The 21598-nt window shown below is 38.9% G+C and overlaps 1 gene segment (V, D, J or C); it reads right to left on the bottom strand.

Annotated features, from left to right (window-relative positions):
• Nucleotides 1-1589: 1589 nt before the first annotated feature.
• The window catches only part of LOC140562781 (T cell receptor alpha variable 3-like), a 30847-nt gene continuing 10838 nt past the window's right edge, over nt 1590-21598 (bottom strand). Inside the window, 2 exon segments of the V gene segment in view lie at nt 1590-1718; nt 1814-1850. Of these exon segments, the coding sequence occupies nt 1590-1718; nt 1814-1850 (166 nt within the window).

Below are 21598 nucleotides of genomic sequence, written 5' to 3'. Positions count from 1 at the left end.
TAATATCTGACTGAACGCTATAAGTTCATAAAGGTAAAAGATTTATCTTCAAATTTCACAAAGGTAAGATATGGAGTTCCGCATGGCTCTATTTTAGGGCCGCTATTATTTACATTATACATGTTACCACTGGGCTCAGTTATAAGCAGACATGGCGTTAATTTCCACTGTTAAGTTCCACATAACTTCCTTCTCCTCAACAGTGACAAAACCGAGGTTCTCCTTTTAGGTCCAAAAGACACTAGAAATAAAAAATCAGACATAATTTTAGACTTGGCTGATGCCTCCATTATTGGTGTCATTTTCAACTTAGATCTATCATTTGAGCAACATATAGCTAATATTAGTAGAACAGCCTTCATGCATCTTAAACATTAAACTAAAATACTTCTTATCTCTACAGGATGCAGAAAAGCTACTACACCCTATTACCTCAAGGTTAGATTACTGCAATGCATTTTTGTCAGGTTGTTCCAGCAGGAATCTCAATAAACTTTAGCTAGTTCAAAATACTGCAACCAGGGTCCTTACTAAAACTAGAAAATTTGACCATATCAGTCCAGTTCTATCAGCACTTCATTGACTCCCAGTTAAATTCCATATTGACTACAAAATTATTTTATTAACATACAAAGCCATGCATGGCCTGGCTCCTGAGTACCTGTGAGATTATTGTAAACCATCAAGAATACTTAGATCTCAGGTGCTTGCTTCTAAGTAGTTCCCAAAATTCTAAAAACCTCAGAAAGGGGAAGAGCATTTTCTTATAAAGCCCCCCAACTCTGTAATAACCTTACAGATAATGTTCAGGACACAGTTTCAATCTTTAAATCTAGGCTGAAAACTCATCTGTTTAGTTTAGCCTTTGGTAATTAAATGTTTCCCCTTAGATAAAGGTTGTAGGTCCAGGGGTTCACAGACACAGGGAATTGTAGTATACTAAGATGCTGGAGCTGTCGTCTCGCTGCTTGCATGTGATCACTCAGGTTTGTGGACGGTGAAGCAGATGGATGCTAGCATTTCAGGGTGCTCCCATGTCTGTTTTACCTTCTGGCTCTCTCCTTTTAATTAGGCTGTGATAGTCAGACCTATAGTCAGACACTCTGATACTGCTCAACATTCTCTAACCTCAATAAATCCATTCAGAACTAACTCTGTGTCTTAACCTTCTCCAAGTAATTGATCACCCAGCCCGACCTGCTGGAAGACTGCCCGCTGAGGTCCCCTCTACCTGCGTCAGACCAGTTGTCACCTACCAGTCCGACCAGCAGGATCTTTACAGCTGATTCCCTGGAGACACAGTCATTGATGTAGAAGATGAAGAGAAGTACTGAGTGTCCAGAGGTCTGCTGTGTGTTTTTTCAGCCACACATGCTGTCTCCTGTTTGTCAGGAAATCTTCAATCCACTGACACAGGAGTCCGGCACTGACAGCTAGGACAGTTTGGGTTGAAGAAGCCGCAGCACAACAGTGTTAAAAGCCGAGTTAAAGTCCACAAACAGAACCCTAGCATAGATTCCAGGACTGTCGAGATGCTGTAGAATGAATTGAAGGGTTATGCTGACCACGTCTTCTACAGACCTGTTTGCTCAGTATCCAAACTGCAGGGGGTCCATAATGGACTGTAGGTGGGCTAAGACCAGGCGTTCAAAGAGCTTCATGACTACAGAGGTCAGGGCGACAGGCCTGTAGTCATTAAGTCCAGTGATTCCAGTGATCTGTTCAAGATTCCAGTTAAAACTGGTGCTAGTTGGTCACAGCAGTGTTTTAGAGTAGATGGAGAGACTGAGTCTGGCCATGGGGCTTTCCTCACCTTCTGTCTGGTGAAGAGCCTGCAAACATCCTCCAAGCTGATGGAAAGACGAGCAAGGGGCAGAGGTAAGAGAGCCAGCGTGAGGGAGACAGGCTGCAGATTGCCTAGTGTGTTTAAATCGTTGGTGAGCTGTTGGTCATTCAGGAGAAGGGGGGGTCTTTCTCACTTTTTGACCATCTGAGTATTTTCTCTTAGCTGCTTTAAACCTTTTCTCCCGTCTGCATTGAGTTCTGCTGAGAACCAGGGTTTGTTATTGCTGTATTGCACATGTGATTTGGCTGAAATACAGCTGTCTTCATCTGTGATTTCAGCCAAATCACATATGTATGATGTCACTGTGTTTGTGTATTTGCGCTGTCTGGGGTCGGTTTAGACAGCCAGGACTCCATGAAACAGAGGGCAGATACAGTTGAAAAGTCCTTGTTGGTTTGGTTAAGCAGAAGTTCCTCAGTTTTGTTGCTAAGAGAGGTTAGAGAGGATTAATGATGGTAAAGGTGTGCAGAAACCATGCCGCTTCAGACGCACAAGCGCCAGCACATCTTCCCCTGCGCTGAGCCCTCCACCAACTCCTTACCAGACCAAAAAGGGCCAGTGCGCTCATTGTGAGGATGTCTAACACCTCTGAAAGTTTTGAACAAATTGCGGAATAAATTTAGGAGAAATGCTGTCCTGAACATCGATAGCTAAGTTTGATGTACAATAGACAACATTAACAAACAAAAACAAACACCACATGGAGGAGCTTGTCACCATGGCTGCCATCCTAGGCGCCATCTTGGATCCATCCCCCCATCTTGGATCCATGTTGCTGGGAAGTAAGTGAGAGCAGAATCAGAGCTCAGTGGGATTAGTATAGCTTTCTGCTGAGATGCACAGCTTCACCCACAATGCAGCTTTGAAAATATACTGTCTTATTTTCTTTATCTTGTAATCAATTCGTTGAATGTTAACTTGAAACTAAATGTAAAGTTTTTTGTGTGTATAATCTCTGACATTGTTATTTACATGTTCTTGTCCCATGTTCTTCCAATGGCTAGACAAATGGCTAGATTTTGATTTGAGCCCTCTGTCACTAAGCTATGATAAAAATCCAATCCATCATAATGGACCTTAATATTTCAAATGTACCTGGACAGCTTCATGTTACACCAGATCAGTTAGTGAACATGACCAACACAGGCCAATGCATACATTTCATCTGGAAGTTTGTCTTTTCATATCTTCGCTAGCTCATTATCATACAGTTAGAATGTATGCATTCATTTCAATCACAGTAGAATCATACTCTTCATTGGCTTTTCATGTGTTCAAATTATTGTATTATTGTTATTTTAATTATTGTTATTATTGTAATTTAGATTAATAGGAAACATAAGGGTATCCCTCAGATTTCCAATTTCCAATTTCATACATGTACACAAGAAATGCCAATGTTAATGCAGCTATTGACAGTATTCTGATGGTATGGCATGTGTTTTCATGTACGTGCAGTGTAACTATTACATGATATATACTAAATTCAAGTGTTTCCAGTACCAGTCCAGTTCCAATGTCATTTAGGTGGTGGCTTCTTATTAGTACCCAAATGTATGAGCTTTTTCATACAAAGCCCTCCACTTTTGGAATAGTGTTCCAATCACAGCCGCACTTCTGGCTTTTTCTTTTTAGCTCTCAATATAGTCTAAAGGAAGATACACTGTCCATATCTTTAAATATGTTAAGAGACAAAGGTTTTCAGTGGGTGTCTTAATTTCTTCACATGACTAAATTCTCACTGAAGTGTTAAAGTGTACATAAACTCCAGCTGTTTGCCACTATTCATATTATTACAACAATTAACCATAATTAACTTAATTTTTACCATTTCTACCACAATTATATTAATTATATTGTATTATGATTATATCACCACACTTAAGCAGTAGAACAGTCTTGATGGTACAGTGACCTTTTTCAATAATTTATAAAAAGTTTAGGGTCCCCCTTGTGTAGAGATAGAAAATAATGAAAATAATGATAGTTAGTGGTGGTAATGATAATAATAGTGGCAGTACATTATTTTGTACATTATGGAGACAGTAAAATTTAATTTTTAGTTTAACAGTAAAGATTATCTACATATCTAGAGGGAATTTTATTAATTAAATCAAATGGAGCACCGGTTCTTTCATAGGAAGACATACTTTCCTAGGTAAAACATGCATATATACTGTACAGGAATTACTCATTTTTATATAATCCCTCTATATTCAAAAGCTCAAAAGTAATTGACAAGCAGTTCCATGGACAGTTGTGGTCTGTTTAACTCAAGTGTTAAAAAAACTGAAGACCCACAAGCAAGCAGCAACTAAAAATGGCAGCAATGAAGGATCTCACTCAAAAGTTTACAAATCAGCGTATCATTTGTTGTTGCATTGTTGCATTTTCAAATGATCAATAATCAATAATTTATAAATAGTTCCACCCAGAGGACGATGGGTCCCTGTTGTGAGGACAGGAGATCAAGTTGGAACCAAGACTTACAAGGACCATACTTCTCAGGTCTAAACTATTTAAAAATCATTAAAAATGACTGTACCACCAAGACTGTTCTACTTGCTTAGGTGTGTTGATATAATCATAATATAATATAATTATATAATATATATATAATATATATAATCATAGTAACAATTGCAAACAATTATGAAAATAATGATGGTTAATGGTGATAAAATCAATAATAGTGGCAAAGAGTTCCTGTAAACCTTAACATAGTCACAGATGCCACAGGCCACCCAGGTGCTTGTTCAGTCTCTCGTCACTTCCAGACTTGACTACTGCAACTCTCTTCTGACTGGGTCTCCCTCTGCGCACCATCAGGCCCCTGCAACTCATCCAGAATGCAGCGGCACGGGTCGTCTTCAATGTCCCTAAATTTAGCCATGTCACTCCACTGCTGCGTTCTCTCCACTGGCTTTCTGTAGCTGCCCACATCAGATTTAAAACCCTGACGCTGGCCTACAAAGCCAAGAACGGACCAGCCCCTCCATACCTGATGGCAAAGGTTAAAAGCCGATCCACACCAAGAGCCCTTCGAGCTTCAAGTACGGCTCGGCTCGACCCGCCATCCCTCAAAATCCGCGGAAGACAAGCGTCCAGGCTTTTTTCTGTCCTGGCACCAAAGTGGTGGAATGAGCTGCCCCTGGGTGTCCGAACGGCTAAGTCGCTCGCTGTCTTCAAATGCAAACTGAAGACCCACCTCTTCCGAGAGTACTTGGACGAATAGTTCTATGGTCGCCTTATTGTATTGTGTTTAGCAATGTCTAAGCTTAGAGGTATCTTTTGAATTATTAGTCTATTCTAACTAGCTAAGGCTTTTCTTGGGTAAAAAGCAAAGCACTTTGTAAGTCGCTCTGGATAAGAGCGTCTGCTAAATGCCGTAAATGTAAATGTGAATGTCATTAACTCAGAGACGGTGAAGAGATTAGTTCTAATTGCTGAGTGATCTGATGACTCCGGCAGGTCTGACTATAACAGCCTAACTAAAAGGAAAGAGCCAGAACGTAACACAGCCACAGGAGCACCCGGAAACACTGACATCCATCTGCTCCACTGTACACAAACCTGAGTGATTGTGTGCAATCGACGAGAGGACTGCTTCAGCGTCTCAGTTTACCACAATTCCCTGTGAACTCCTGGATCTGCAACCTTTATCTAAAAGGAAACATTAATTACCAAAAGCTAAACCAAACAAATGGGTTTTCAGCCTGGACTTGAAGACTGAAGTCCTAAACATTTTCGTAGTCGTGATGATTCTTTATAGGAAATGAAATCTTGCAGGTACTCAGGAGCAAGGCCATGTTGGGCTTTGTATGTCAGTAGTAGAATTTTATAATCAATACATCATTTAACTGGAAGCCAATGCAGTGCTGACAGAACTGGGCTGATTTAATGAATTTTTCTAGCATTAGTAAGGACCCTGCAGCATTTTGAACTAGTTGAGGATTACTGAGGTTCCTGTTGGAAGATCCTGACAATAGTGTATTGCAACAGTCTAAACTTGAGGTAATAACAGCATGTACTTATTCTCCTGCATCATTTTCAGTCTGTTTTTGAAGTATTAAATGAAAATTAGCAAGGCTACAATTTCAGGGATAAACTTGTAGCACAGACCTACGATGGGGCAGATGTTATGCCTTCAGCCCTCAATGATCTGCAGGCAAAATTGAAGGCAGTTGCCATCAGTGCAATGTTTGTGCATTGCTATGCACATAGACTTAATCTGGTGCTGCCACAGGGGGCTAAATGCTTGTCTGAGTGTAGAATATATTTTGCATCGCTCTTTAGGTTTGCCACATTTTCTCCAAATCAACAAAGAGGACATGTTTTCTTGACTCTGTAGGCTTTTCAAGGTTGCCCTATTTGATGGAATTTCACATTACGGATAGTGAGCACAGTGGCAAACAACTATGATGGACTCCTGCAGACTTTTTATAACATCATTGTAGGTATGACCTTGGATGGTGACACATTGGATTGTGCCAAGGGTTTTGTAATGAAACTGGAGGATTTATGAACATATGAATCGATCCCCTCAGATTCTGATGTGGTCTTTGAAATCATCCAGCAGAGGCCATAGATGTTCTCTACTGCAAGAAAAGAATTGAGTCTCTTCTTGTTTTTGTCAAAGAGAAGAGGTAAGAGGGGTGCTTGTCTTGCGAGGACCTTGAGGGATGGTGGATTGAGCCAAATCTTACTTGAAGCTCTAAGGGCATTCTGCATTCTTGCATTCTGGATTTGTTGCAGGGGCCTGATGGTGTGCATAGGGAGACCAGTTGCAGTAATTAGGTCTTGAAGTGACAAAAGACTGAACAACACCTGGGTGGCCTCTCTAGATAGGAAGGGTTGAATTTTTCGAAGGTTGAATAGAAGAAATCTGCTTGACCGACTCAGACTTTGATGTCGCAGACTCTGCTGTTATACAGCACCCTAACACTAATTAAGTCATACTATACAAGTTTTATGACTGCTAATTTAGGAGCTAATTTAGAAGCTTTGAGTACATGCAGTTTAGCAGTTTTTAAAAATATATTTAATTTCTTGAACAGCAGTGATTGTTTAAAAAATGTTCAGAAAGACTAAGGTTTGTATACAACATTTGAATCAATCTTCTTTTGGTGACTGTATAAGGGTCTTACAAAATGTAGTATACCCCTCACAATTCTGCCAATATTAAATTAATCTTTTCATGTGGCAACACTAGAAAGTACTAGAAAGTAGTCAGTGTACAGCTTGTAGAGCAGTATAGATTAAATGTTATTTGAAAATGTAATGAAAGCTTATGCTGGCCAATATTCAACATGGCCCGTCATGGTAAATAATTCTCTGAATGTGTGATAAACAGATAAATATTGCTATCCATAAAGTTTTGGGCTATAATAATATTCCTTACACCCTAAAACTGAGTGACCAAATGGTGGCCAAGGTCATACGGTGGTATGACTAGGTCTTACGGTGGTAAGTTGAGTCCACATGTTCGGCGTCATAACCAGAGGTTGGCTTCGAAAAAAAAGAGATGCATGACTGCTGCCAGCATTGCTGCAGAGGTTGAAGAAGAGTGAAACATGAATTCCAACATGTACTGTGGCATTCTTAAGCAAAACATGATCCACTCCCTTCAGAAACTGTGCCGCATGGCAGTGCCACATTATAACGACCCCAATACAGTGTTATTAAAGGAGACAAATGCAGCAGTGCTGCGTCTTAATTAATGTATTATCTGGCTAAAAAACCTATCATTGTTTCTTACGCATGATTGAAACAGTTGCTCTGGTTGCATCACCTTTCCTGTACAAACTGTACAAAATTATATTTTAAATTAATTAAAATTACATTAATCCTCTAATTTCCTATTTTGGAGTTAAGATCATATTAATAGGTAGGGAGGGTGTTTACTTTAATGCTTGCTTGACATTTAAGTGTCTTAGTGTTAAGATGCTTCAGTTAAATCTATAAAAAGACTGCCCTCATGTGGATTTTTCTCTCATTGTATGTAATTACTACAGTATTTTAGTTGGAGAACACACACAAAATATAGCCAAACTGTATTGTATTAGAGATTAATATAATCTCTTCTGATATGGACTATACAATGATATAAGGAGTCAGACATGTCTATACTCTTTAATATTAGATACACGCTGAGATGACCTCAATATTCATTATTGTCCTTTGTACATTATTTGATGTTTACAATTCTGTAAAAACACTCCATTCTTCAAGATATTCATGATTTAATTACATAGTACTATTCATCATACTATCATACTATTCATAGTTTGGCTCCTAAAGCTTATTACATTAGCTAAACATAGTCATTTCATATAATAAGGGGTTTTTGTACAGTGTAGCTGGGTTTCCTGTTGCTGTGGGCTGCAGAGCACAGTAGTATAATGCAGAGCCTGATACTGAAGCAGAGGTGATCTCCAGATCCACTTTCTTCATTTCTTTATCATGTCTGATTGAAATTCCAGGAACTGGAGGCTTAGCTTCAGTAATGATACCTGCATAGTCCAGTATGAGAAACTGTGGAGGTGAACCTGAATACAGTCGATACCAGTAAAGACTGTAACCAGTTCTACTTACAGTGTAGCTACAAGAGAGGGTAACATTCTGACCTTCAACAGCAAAAATAAAGTCTCTGCTAGGAGTGATGTCTTCAGCTCTGTTACCTACAAAGTTTTAAGTTACAGAGTTAATAATTAACTAATGATTAATTATTATGTGTCTATTTAATAGCATTAGGAAACATATTATGCCCTTTAATATTTTTAGTGATCATCATTACTAAAATCCAGTTAATAATCTCTGAAATGTTTACCTTTAAGAGCTGAGAACAGCAGTGCAGTGAAAACAATCATGGTGGTAAAGCACACACTGGGGAAAAGAACACTGGGGGAAGTCTGCTGAATATCTCTACTCTCTACAAAAACTCTGCTCCTCCCACTGACTAAGCAACTAACTTTTGGTACTGTACAATTTACCAGTGACATCACTGATGACCGCCTGTAAAAGAACAAGAGATGTTAAAACATTCCTTTTTTAAACTTTTTTTTTTTTTTACTGTTCATTATGACTTTTTATGATTATGTGTTAGAGCAGATAACTACAGATATTCATCTTAAGTTAGCAGTAGTGGGACATTTTAAAGGCAGTTCAATGGACCACAAATAGACAACAACACCACTCACCCATAGCCAGTGTTGAGCGCAATATTAAAAAAAAAATTCTTATGGTTGAAAGTACTGTTTGACTCCAAATCAGGTAGCAACATACCATGTAAAACTCTGAAAGTAACTCACAGAACACAGAGCATTTTCAGTGCACTAAAGCTTCGTTCAGAGGTTTTTTTTAAAGCAGTTCTGTACAAATACTTTTTTCCCCCTAACGTCATACCTGACAATTTATGATTATGTTTTTGTCACGTTTTACAGAAAGGGACAGGGTTTTTGGTGCAGCTGTCACATACACACACATACACACACACAGGAAAACTGTGGGAAAATTTTATAAAAATGTCCCAAGGTCCTACAGTGGGGACAATTCACGTGTGACTGGGAGCAACAGTTGGTTTATGGAAATCTACTGTATACCGTATTATGTATGTATGTATAAAAATGTATGATCTTGTTTTTGACTACACTATGGGTCTTCAGTACAGCTGTTGCATGGGAAATACCTAACTTGAGAAAACAAAACGCTAAAGTAGGATAGGAACCCACCGCATGTTGTTTGGGGAACTCCTTCGGACAGAATCTAGTCTCAGACAGTGGTTTATATTTTTTATGTTGTCTGTATAGTCCTTAAAAAAATTACATTTGTTGATGTGGGATTAATAAAGAATTATCTTAAAGTTCACACACTCCTTTTCACTCCATTTCCCGCACTTCTATCAGGGAAAAAAAATTCATACACACCTACCTACGCAATGATGTCACATGGAACAATTAATACACATTGAGCAAACCTGTTTACAAATCAGAACAACTGAAAACCCATTTTACCATCATTACATTAGTAGTCCACTGTGTGGAAGTGTGAATGAATTACTCAAACTAAGGCTACTATCATGAATCATGAAGTAGATTTGTTTGGCTTTGATGTATAAAACGTGGAGTTAGTGAGTCTTTAAAATAAAGCCTTATTTTTTGGTTATCATTCCTCATCCCATTCATTCCCTTAGAACTAGCCTAGCTTCCGGAGTCCCACCACTTTTGTTTATCTCACTTTATGTTCTCACGGTTGTGTTTGGATTTTCCTTTGGCCCTGTACTTGCTGCTTTTTCTTTTTCTTATTTAAAAATCAAAAGATACAAACATGCAGAGTGTTATATAAATATTTTTTTTATCAATATACAAAAATGTGTGACAACATAGCTAAATCCCCATTGTTACTCTGACAGAGGTAATTTGTTTGGATTTGGCTGGGCAGCCTGTATATAAACACTCGTTTGTAAATGTTTGGGCACCCATGTTGGTTTTTGAAATAATATAGATAAACAAAATATCTGCAGCTAATTAACCTTAAATTTTTTTTCTTCTAAAAAACTCTCATGTTCATATTCTAAACACCTCATTAATCAACTAGGCCATTGTAAATCTGACCTTTAGAGCACCTTTGATTCCTACCTCACATTTGTGCTGCTTGCCCATCCACTGCTGAAGCAGTCTAATTTGAATAATTTCAGGTTTTTGGGAGCATGGGGACTAACATCCACAGTGCATGCTAGAAAATGTTTGCACATTGCATTTCATTTAGTCATGAAATGTTGTGTGGCTCCATGTTGCATGGTCCATATTTCTTCTCCAATGTCTACTTGTGATGAAGTAACAATTAAGACTAGTCTTGACTTCACTTCAATACTTTGCAAAAGGTGTTCACTATCTGCATACTCACTTGTCTCAGATTACATCTGATAGTGCCAAAAAATGGCATCGCCATCATTTGGCCATTAGAGCTTAGGCACTAATTATTAGACTACATAACATGGGGGCAGTGACTCAATAATAAACTGAATTTAAAACATCTAATAATCATCTCTCCTTAAAACATATAATGTTAATTAGCACTTTAATGATGTAAACTAATTTAAGAATATTGAATGCGATGTCTGATGCCACCACTGTGATATTAATCATTTATCACCATTTTGAATAAGAGCATACACACCAGATAAATTTTAATAAAAGTACATATAAATATCCATACCTGAGACAAAGTGTGGCATTTACTGCATGACACTGTATAAAAGTTACAGATGCTTGAGTAGAATATTTTTATACACATTTTACCCACCCAGATGCAAATATGTGGTGCCTGGAGCCAATTGGAAAGTTGTACATTTTACTTCAATCCTTAGCATACCCATACACTTAAGATAAAGTTGAGCATAGTTGATTATATGTTATTTACTGGGCAGTCCCAACATTAAGAACAGGCAGTTTGGACTTACAAGCATTGCACATGTCACGCCCGCGCCGCCGCGCCCGCCCCAGGGGCGGTCTCGGGCCGCGGCTCACAGGCAATCAAGAACTCCCCCTTCAAAGTCATGTCATGTTTAGTTATGCTCTGGACTTTTATGTTGAAAAGGACTCTTGTGTTGACACCCATTGTCGCCATCTTGGTTTTAGGTTGTGTTTGTCATGTATCTGTTCATCTTTTGGTTAATGTGTATCACCTGTGGGCTGGTGCATTTAAGTAGGGCTAGCGTCAGCTGCCGGTTGCCGAGAATTACTCTTAGTGCAACCAATGCACTCAGGATACTCAGCTAATCTTGGGTACTCAGTGTTCACTGGTCTAGTCTGTGAGTCCATCTGTATCTAGAGGGCTCTTCTGGCCTTAGCTAGTTGAGCATAGCAAGCTAACTAGCTAGGCAGTATTATTCTCAGGGTCTGTTTGGGGGCTATTGCAGGTCTGTGGCGATCTCGCCAGGCTTCACAGTTCTAGCGTGCTCAGGTTCAGGAGCTCCGGTAGTGAGCAACTCGTACGCTCGTTTTGGCAGGTAGCTAGCTTCCCCTCCGTCGGACCGGTTTGATCGTCTAGGTTTGGTGGCTGACTCCCCACTCCCACGAGTCGTGTAAGTTCAGCGCGCCTGACTAGCGCACCTCTTTTGTCTCAGTTGAGAGTTTTTCCCGGGCTCTGCCTGGTGGTTTATGTTTCCGTATAGCGGTTCAGGCTCAGCCCCGGCAGCTAGCACAGCCCTAGTGCCTCGCCAGCCCCAGGTGTGTTCTTTTGTTTTGCCCCTTTTGGTTGTCACGGTTGTTGTTTCTGTTCCTTTTTGCCCCTTGTAATTCTTGCTGCTTTTTCTGTTTGTTTTATGGTTTATTGTCCCACAATAAACTCTTCGCTTTGGTCCATCCCCTGCAAGTGTTCCCGTCATTGTCAGACCGAGTGGATCATGACAGCACACCTGAATTTGGATAATTAATCCCAACTCTGTTTGAACAAGAATGTGATATAGTGGAAGTATTATATTATTATAGTGTTTTTTTTTTTTTTGTTTGTTTTTTTTTTAGCATATTACCATATAAAATACATGTACTAGTGTATTTACAGCATCTCTCAGTTTGTTTTGTATTCAGTTAGTACATTTTTATTTTTTTTAACTAGGGCCCAGGGCCCTATTCTGAATTTTTAAAAGAATTTAGTAATTTTGCTGCAGACTTGGCAGTGTGCAGCGACAAAGTTATAATAGTAGGAGACTTTAATATTCACTTCGAAAAAGCAGACGATCCGTTAACAAAGGCGTGAAATGAAATGTCTTGTAATGACTTGAAATGTCACATATAATTAAATATAATGTAATCCCAAATGTTGTTTTTAAAACAGCATACACACACAAAAAAACTCTACTGATGTTGGATTTATTTATTTGATGTTTATTTAATTGGTGTTTTTCAAGTGAGCTGTGCTAGGTCTATAATGTACTGTGGGTTTGTGCAATTCAACATATTTAAGTAAAACTTGTAACTTTCCCATTGGCTCTGGGCACAACCGATTTGCCAACTTAGTCTTTCCACATACAAATACCAAACACTTGCAATGCCATTTGCTATGCTATGTTAGCTGCTCTGCATCAAGTCTAATAAAGATACTCTAGTTTAAAGAAAAAGTATTTATATTGCAGTTTGTTATGAACATACAACAAACCTTAGGCCATTTTAAACAACACTTAACTTTTAATCATGACTTCAATAGCTGCAATATTTCTGCACTTGCATTTTTTTTAACATTGAGAACAGTCTGTGATAACACTACAAAAATTGATACTAAAGGCATAGTTAAGGGGATCCTGGGGGAAATGACTACGCATTGATGGTGTAGAAGAGAAGAGAGAGTAGAAGGAAAGACACGCCCAGTTTCAAATAGGTGGTGCTAGGAGCCAATTCGAAAGTTGTGAATTTTACTTAAAAAGATTTGTATTTCATTTCAGTCATCTGCATAACAATGGAAGTAAACACCATATATGCTTATAACTGTGCTCAGTGGTAACATGTATATTGTGAACAATAGTGGTCCTAAAATAGATCATTGCAGAACTCCATTTCTCACTCAGATCGTACTCACTATGGTAAGTAAAAGTGGAAAGACACGACCACTGTCCGTGTGTACAGAGTAGGTGAACATTCACTCACCATCAATGTGTAGTCATTTCTCCTTAAATGTAATATAAAAGTATTATTGGATTAAGTTGAGCAAAAGCTTTACATTAATTGTAGTAAGTGTATTGTATGTTTTGCTAAAATATATACTTTTGCATTATTTGCATACAGTTGCAGTACAGTAAGTACAATGGTCCATTTTAGCACTCTGAGTGTGTTCGTTGTTAGTGTAGCAACATGTACGCTTTTATGTACTGTAGCATAATATATATAATACCTTAAATATGTTTATTATGTGAGATGCAAAAAAAGGTGCAGTGTTAATTGCCTAGCTCATACTATGTTGGTGGAGACTGGGAGGTACATACACATTAGCATACAGACATTTATTAGACAAGCATGTTTTCTAACCTTAAACTCATATCTGTTTTTTTTTCTTTGTTCAAGCAGTCTGCGATAGTGAAAACAGACAGCTACAATACTATATGGATGACAAGTCAAAACAGGGAAGGGAGCCTGAAGGAAATGGCTACACACTGATGGTGAGCAAAAGGGGAAAAACAAACCCAACTTTCCAATTGGAAAAGTTGGATTTTCTTTAAGTAGGTTGATTTTCATACACAAACACAGTATAGAGTGTTGTACTAGGCTAGACAACCCCATTTAGAAAAGAGAGAAAGACCGATGCAGTGTTACCTGCACAGCTCCTATTGTATTGGTGCAAGACTAACAAGCTTTGCTGCTAAGTCTGGCTAGGTCAGACAATGACAAGTGAACACTGCAGGGGATGGCTTGATGCAAGAATGCAACAAAACAGGGGTAAACAAGAAAACAAGAAAACTCAGCAATAATACAGGGCAAACTGAGAAACAAAACAAACACGTGACAAAAGAATGTGGGCAACACAAAACACACACCTGAGGCTGGTGTAAACCTAGGGAGCTAAGCTTGAACCGGGGAAACTTAACAGGGAGGTAAACTAAGAACATAAACTACTGGCCGTGCCAGCGGAAAGAAGGGGGATAACAAACAGCGCTCGTCAGGTGCAACAGAACTTACTTGACATGAATACGGAGCTGTGAGATCAGTTGCTGAACCCAGGAGGCAACCCACGAACAAACCAGAGCATCAGTACGCTCTTGAATGGTAATAGCCGAGTAGAACACTGAAAACATGAAGGGCTCATACGGACGTCCTCGTGAATCTCTAACAAGACGCTTGACTCAGTAGAACACTGGAAACGTGAAGGACTCCTACAGATGTCCTCGTGAATCTCTAACGAGATGCTTGACTCAGTAGAACAATGGAAACGTGAAGGACTCCTATGGACGTCCTCGTGAATTTCTAATGAAACACTTGACTAGGAATACCAAACATACAGTGGGGAGAACAAGTATTTGATACACTGCTGATTTTTCAGGTTTTCCCACTTGCAAAGCATGTAGAAGACTGTAATTTTTATCATAGGTACTCTTCAACTGTGAGTGATGGAATCTAAAACAAAAATCCAGAAAAATACATTGTATGATTTTTAAATAATTAATTTCCATTTTATTGTGGGAAATAAGTATTTGATCATCTATCAACCAGTAAGAATTTTGGCTCTCACAGACATGTTACTTCTTCTTTAAGAAGCCCTCCTGTTCTCCACTCATTACCTGTATTAACTGCACCTGTTTGAACTCGTTACCTGTATAAAAGACACCTGTCCACACACTCAATCAGTCAGACTCCAGCATCTTCACAATGCCCAAGACCAGAGAGCTTTGTAAGGACATCAGGGATAAAATTGTAGACCTGCACAAGGCTGGGATGGGCTACAGGACAATAGGCAAGCAGCTTGGTGAGAAGGCAACAACTGTTGGTGCAATTATTAGAAAATGGAAGAAATGCAAAATAACGGATAATCTCCCTCGGTCTGGGGCGCCATGCAAGATCTCACCTCGTGGAGCATCAATGATCTTGAGGAAGGTGAGGAATGAGCCCAGAATTACACGGCAGGACCTGGTCAATGACCTGAATAGAGCTGGGACCACAGTCTCAAAGAAAACAATCAGTAACACTCGTCAAGGATTAAAATCCTGCAGTGCACGCAAGGTGCCCTTCCTCAAGCCAACGCATGTCAAAGCCCGTCTGAAGTTTGCAAATGACCATCTGAATGATCCAAAGGAGGAATGGGAGAAGGTCATGTGGTCTGATGAGACAAAAATAGAACTTTTTGGTTTAAACTCCACTCGTCATGTTTGGAGGAAGAAGAATGATGAGTACAACCCCAAGAACACCATCCCAACCGTGAAGCATGGCGGTGGAAACATCATTCTTTGGGGATGCTTTTCTGCAAAGGGGACAGGACGACTGCACCGTATTGTGGGAAGGATGGATGGGGCCATGTATCGTGAGATTTTGGCCAACAACCTCCTTCCCTCAGGAAGAGCACTGAAGATGGGTCGTGGCTGGGTCTTCCAGCATGATAACGACCCAAAACACACAGCCAGGGCAACTAAAGAGTGGCTCCGTAGGAAACATCTTAAGGTCCTGGAGTGGCCTAGCAAGTCTCCACACCTGAATCCAATAGAAAATCTTTGGAGGGAGCTTAAAGTCCGTGTGGCCCAGCGACAGCCACGAAACCTGAAGGCTCTGGAGGAGATCTGTATGGAGGAGTGGGCCAAAATCCCTGCTGCAGTGTGTGCAAACCTTGTCAAGAACTACAGGAAACGTCTCATCTCTGTAATTGCAAACAAAGGTTTCTGTACCAAATATTAAGTTTCTTTTTCTGGTGTATCAAATACTTATTTCCCACAATAAAATGGAAATTAATTATTTAAAAATCATACAATGTATTTTTCTGGATTTTTGTTTTAGATTCCATCACTCACAGTTGAAGAGTACCTATGATAAAAATTACAGTCTTCTACATGCTTTGCAAGTGGGAAAACCTGAAAAATCAGCAGTGTATCAAATACTTGTTCTCCCCACTGTAGATGCCAACACACCAAGTTGGCTCAGGACGGTAAATACTTGGCAGTGAGAATACTCGTGCTAGCTCCCTAAATACCCCAGCCTCAGGTGAAACGAGTCCATGAAGCCAAACATAAACATGAGTGTCAAAATAAGTGATCCTCATGTGAGCCTGCGGGCCACAGCTTGGGACTGCCCCCGGGGAGGGCGCGGCGACGCGGACCTGGATTTGTATTATAATCCCATTATTCATGACAGGTCTTGGCAAGCCTTGTCAGATTTTATTCAAAGTGTTTGGTGTTTGTGAACTGCCCTCTTAAAGTCTCCTCAGTGATGGGATTTAAAGAGGGCTGCCAACTTTGAGGAATTTGTTGGAGGGGAATTTGCTGTGGTGCATAAATTCCCATTAGGTAGAAAGAGTAAAACATACTCTGTGTAAGAAGTTTGTCTTACACCTCAAAGTCTCCATCACCACAGTAGGAACTAGGCAGGTTACACTTCATCGTCTATCAGTTATCACATTATACAAAATGCAATTCTGAAATACAGCAGACATTTATTAGACTTTTGGAAGGTATTCATAAGACCTACTTTGTACGTTTACATTGCAGCAATGGAAAAAAGTTCCTAAAAAGTAAATGCTGCTGTTTCAAAAGATTTATCCCAAATATCTTTTTAAATTTAACTAATGTTAACTTATCAAAACATTTTGTTCACTAAAAAGAATTAGTATTACAATCCATCCTAAAATAACAAAAAATGGTATTACATGTTATTAACTCTGTGCAACAAAACCAGTAACTACTTTAAATAAAATGTGTAAGTTTTTTTTCCCAGCTGTAGCCCAGTAATGTTATTTAATAAGGTACCCATCAACAGTGAAGACATGCAAATACACATGCTATTTAGCATGGAATGGATCACCCAGTATGCAAAAAAAAAAATTATGTAACCTTATTTATGTTGTTTTTAACAACAGAATGTTTTTGTCTGTGTCATGACACATCTTGAAAAAGCAAGTATGAAATCTGTGGACAAATTTCTTGCACTGTATTTGTTATATGGACTTTTTAACGAGGTAAACATTTCAGTACAATTATAAACATTACTATCCATTACTATCCAGTCCCAGATAGCTATGTTTACTTTGCTAGAGCATATACCATGTTAGCTAACAAACTAAAGTGAACTAAGTCAAGTCTAATAATGTACAGAAGCCAGTGCGAATTGTCTCTGCTCAGTGGTGCTTATAAAATACTTTGGGAAATGTTTTATATATTTCAGTCTACAAAGCATAGTAATATGTTCATTTTGTGTTGGATATATGCCTGTTTGACCATGTATTTGTGTTGCATTTGTGGAGAATCGGTTCAGTCTCTAAAAGCGTATGTCACATGCAAATGGTGGGATGACAGCACCAACACAGTTTACCACATTGTTCCCTATGTCCATTAACCCCTACAAATTTAATGTAAGAGGAACAATAATTCTAAACTAAGCAAGACCAAAACCTAAACTAAACAAGCAAATTTTCAGCCTAGACATACCTAGACAACCTACTGAGGCTGGGTCCCAAACATTATCTGGAAGCTTATTCCAGAGTTAGAGGGCTTTATAAGAAAAGGCTCTTCCCCTACTGAGTCTTTCTGAATTTTGGAAAGTAGTAAGAAGCCAGCACCCTGTGATGAGATCAAGGTTTTTTTTTATCATTAATATGGGCTTTAAATGGAAGCTAGTGCAATGCTGATAGATGATCACAACTATTAGTTTGATTATTTGTTTTCAGTAACAACCCTGAATGCAGCATTTTGAATTACCTGAAGGGATAAAGCATTTCTCAGCCTACCAATGCTACTAAGATGTTGAGAACCTGTTCTGGTAATTAGAGGTTTTGTGTGATCTGCAAAATTATAGGCGGGCGGGATTAAATGTGAAGTTCTACCGTGATCACAGGCATGTAGCCAACAGTTTGCCTGCTTTTTTGATAACTTTTAATGCAAAGGAGTTACAGACACAGAAGGACCACAACCTCTGAGCAGTGAGCTGCCGAATAAAGCAGTTCCAAAACCTTATTGGAATGTGAATGTGGTGCTTAGTTGGGACATTTCACTTGAGTTATCTTAAGTCTCTGCCAAGGACATTTCCATACTAGGCAACATATGTCTGTTATGTCCTTGCTGGAATGTGACGTGATGTGCAGGTGCGATTGATCGCTTACATATGTTTATAATTCTCATCCATATCTGCATAGGTACTTGAGTGTCAAAAGTCACACAGCTCCCTCTTCCTGTGTTTCTGCACGTTTCTGAATAAAAAGAAATGTTTTATGGCACAGTAGTAGAGTGCAGAGTATGATACTTCAGCAGAGAAGATCTCCAGACTCACATTTTGTTCAGTCACACTCACTTTGAGTCGTGGAAATAAAGGGTCTGTTTGGCTTACAGAGCCTGAAAATATCCTCACCAAAAACTCTGGTCTGGATGCAGGATACTGACGATACCACTGAAGATTGTTCACTTTGACATCATACTTGCAGGAGAGAGTAACTGTTTCATCTTTAAAAGCATGCATTTGGTTCTTCAGTGGTGTTATTGATAGTGCTGAACAGTTATCTGCAACAAAATAAAAACAATCACAAGAAATCTGTATTGATGAACAAATATAGAAATCATCATTATATAAGAGTTAATTACACTTACCAAGTATTATCATAAACGCAGCCAGAGAGCACAGAAACATCATGGTGATTACAATTCAGATAACGAGGAGAGATTTGGGTGCTAGTTCTGAAGCATGTAAAGACTCCTCCTCCGTTTGTCAGTGTCTCTGTTATAAGGACAGAGGAATGCAGTTCAGAGTAATGTTACAGTATTATTTTTTTATGATAGCTAGTCTCACTCTGTGCTCCTACATTTGTCAGTGTGTCTGTTATAAGGAATGTAGTTCCGTAAACACTTTTGCCTCAAAAAAGTATTCAGCCCGATTAAAAGATATTTGAATTTGTGAATTAAATAAAGGTGTCTCAAATAGTTTGAGTGATGCCATAGAAGAACCACTTTTGGTTCCATAAATAACCATATTTGTAATAAAGGTATATGGATGTGGAAAACCATAAAATTGATAAGGAACATTTATGAAGTAATTGTTCTGTATCCATTTAAATGATTCTTTACACTTGTCTATTACAAACATGGTTCTTAAAGGAAACAAAAGTGGTTCTTCTATGGAATCACTCAAAGAAGTATTTAAAGCACCTTTATTGTTAAAATTGTTGTTCTGATTGGTTGGAAGACTTTTTGATGGCAGGTTTTGAACAGTGTTACAGATTTATTGAATTGAGATTTGGATTGTGGTCATGGAACATTCACACGTTTGTTGTCCAACCACTGCTGTATTGCTTTGTTGTGGGGATCATTTTCTAACAGAAAGGAGAAGATACTTTCTAGTTTCAGTGTTAGCAAACTCATGTCTACCAGTATCTCCCTGCCTCCATTCACTCTTTAGTATAAAGCATGTCCTCAACATGATGTTGCAACCCACATACTTCACATTTGGGAGATGTTGACATTGCAGACTAATGCGTGTTCTTTCCAGTTCAGTCTCTGAACTCTGCTTCTCCGTCAAACGGTTGATTATTGGCCTCTTTGTGACTTCTCTTACAAGTCGTCTTCTTCTTCGTCGACTGACTTTAAGTGTTCACCTACCTTTGCCAGTGCCTGGGTGGGATGTGTTGCATCTTTTAACAATTGATTGAACAGTGTTTACGGGTGTACCATTTTGATTGACACAGTATTAGAAGACGCTTATCGCTCAACATTAGTTTGGTTGGTGCTATAGTGCCAATATTCTGTATTATACAGCATTTCTGTCTTACCTTTATTTAAAAAGGGACTGCATTGCACTGTAAACACAAACAGCAGGACATAACATTCTCTTTTAATGTATTTTCATTGACCTGTTAGAGAATAAATTAATGGCATGTTATATGAATATTGACTACATATTTTTAGATTGTCTTGATTCATTATTTATCGCAATGTCATGCTGGGTCAGGCGTGGCAGTGAAACACAGGGAAACACTTGCAGGGTTGGACGATGCAAGAATTTAATGATTAACAGAACACAGAGAAACAAAGTAACAAAAACAGCCTAATCAGAGGTACAGCAATCTAAAGGACAGAACTCGAAAAACAACAAACTAAACTTGGTAACACCATCTGGGCATTGACACCTGTGACTGGGAGGGCTCTGAACAGTATAACAGGGAACACAAAACAGAATGAACAGGAATCTGAGGGGTAGGGACCGGGACACAAAACAACCTCATGAACTAAAACTGTAAAGCAGGGCTTTAGGAAAAAAAACTACTGAGCAAGCCAACAGATCAAAACAAGAGAGCTAGAAACGGTGACAAACAAACAGGACCTAAATAACAGGGCAGACAAGGAAACGAGGACAACATTCAAGTCAAGTCAGACCAAACATGAAAATAGCAAGATCAATGTACTTCCCTTTTGAACAGACTGTAGAACGTTGTGGTACAGAGGTTGCAACAGCTCTAATTCACAGCAACGAGAGACTGAAACACCTCGGCTTATGAAGCAAATTAATTTCCTAAATATCCTATCTTACCCAAAAATAACAGACAAGTACAAAATATGTAAACTCATTTACAGTTAGGAAGCTTAGGACAAGTATCTAGTTTTTGTCCCTTCATTCATCTGTCCCTTTTTGTCCCTTAAACATCTTCACTTCTACTTCTAGAGTTCATGAGACAAGTGCTTGTAGAACTGCAGGGATAGCAGTGAACTGAAAAAGGTGAGCAAACGTCTTCATGAAACATATAACAGAAGAATTATAACACAGACAACAAGAGAAAAGAAAACTGCCAACCAGTAACAGTGGGGAACATTGTGAATGAAGTAAACCATACAACAGAACAGGGTTTTAGATTTAGTATACTCAGTGTCCAACCAACACTTAACTCAGCTTGAAAGTCATGGCACATTGTATCAGTGATATGAAACATTTCAAATGTTTAAATATGTCTAATACTGTAGGAGAGGAGATCGACTATTTTACCCTGTCTGAAGGAAATTAAGTAAGAAGTATGACAGATTGTTGTTTGTGAGATGAAACAGCCCCAGTGATTTGACCGGTGGATAAAAATCCAGAAGCAGAAATT

This window comes from Salminus brasiliensis, chromosome 9, assembly GCF_030463535.1.
Source record: "Salminus brasiliensis chromosome 9, fSalBra1.hap2, whole genome shotgun sequence".
NCBI classification, from domain to species: Eukaryota; Metazoa; Chordata; class Actinopteri; order Characiformes; family Bryconidae; genus Salminus; species Salminus brasiliensis.
Note: the sequence above shows the minus strand (reverse complement) of the source record. Positions and strands in the feature narration are given on the sequence as shown.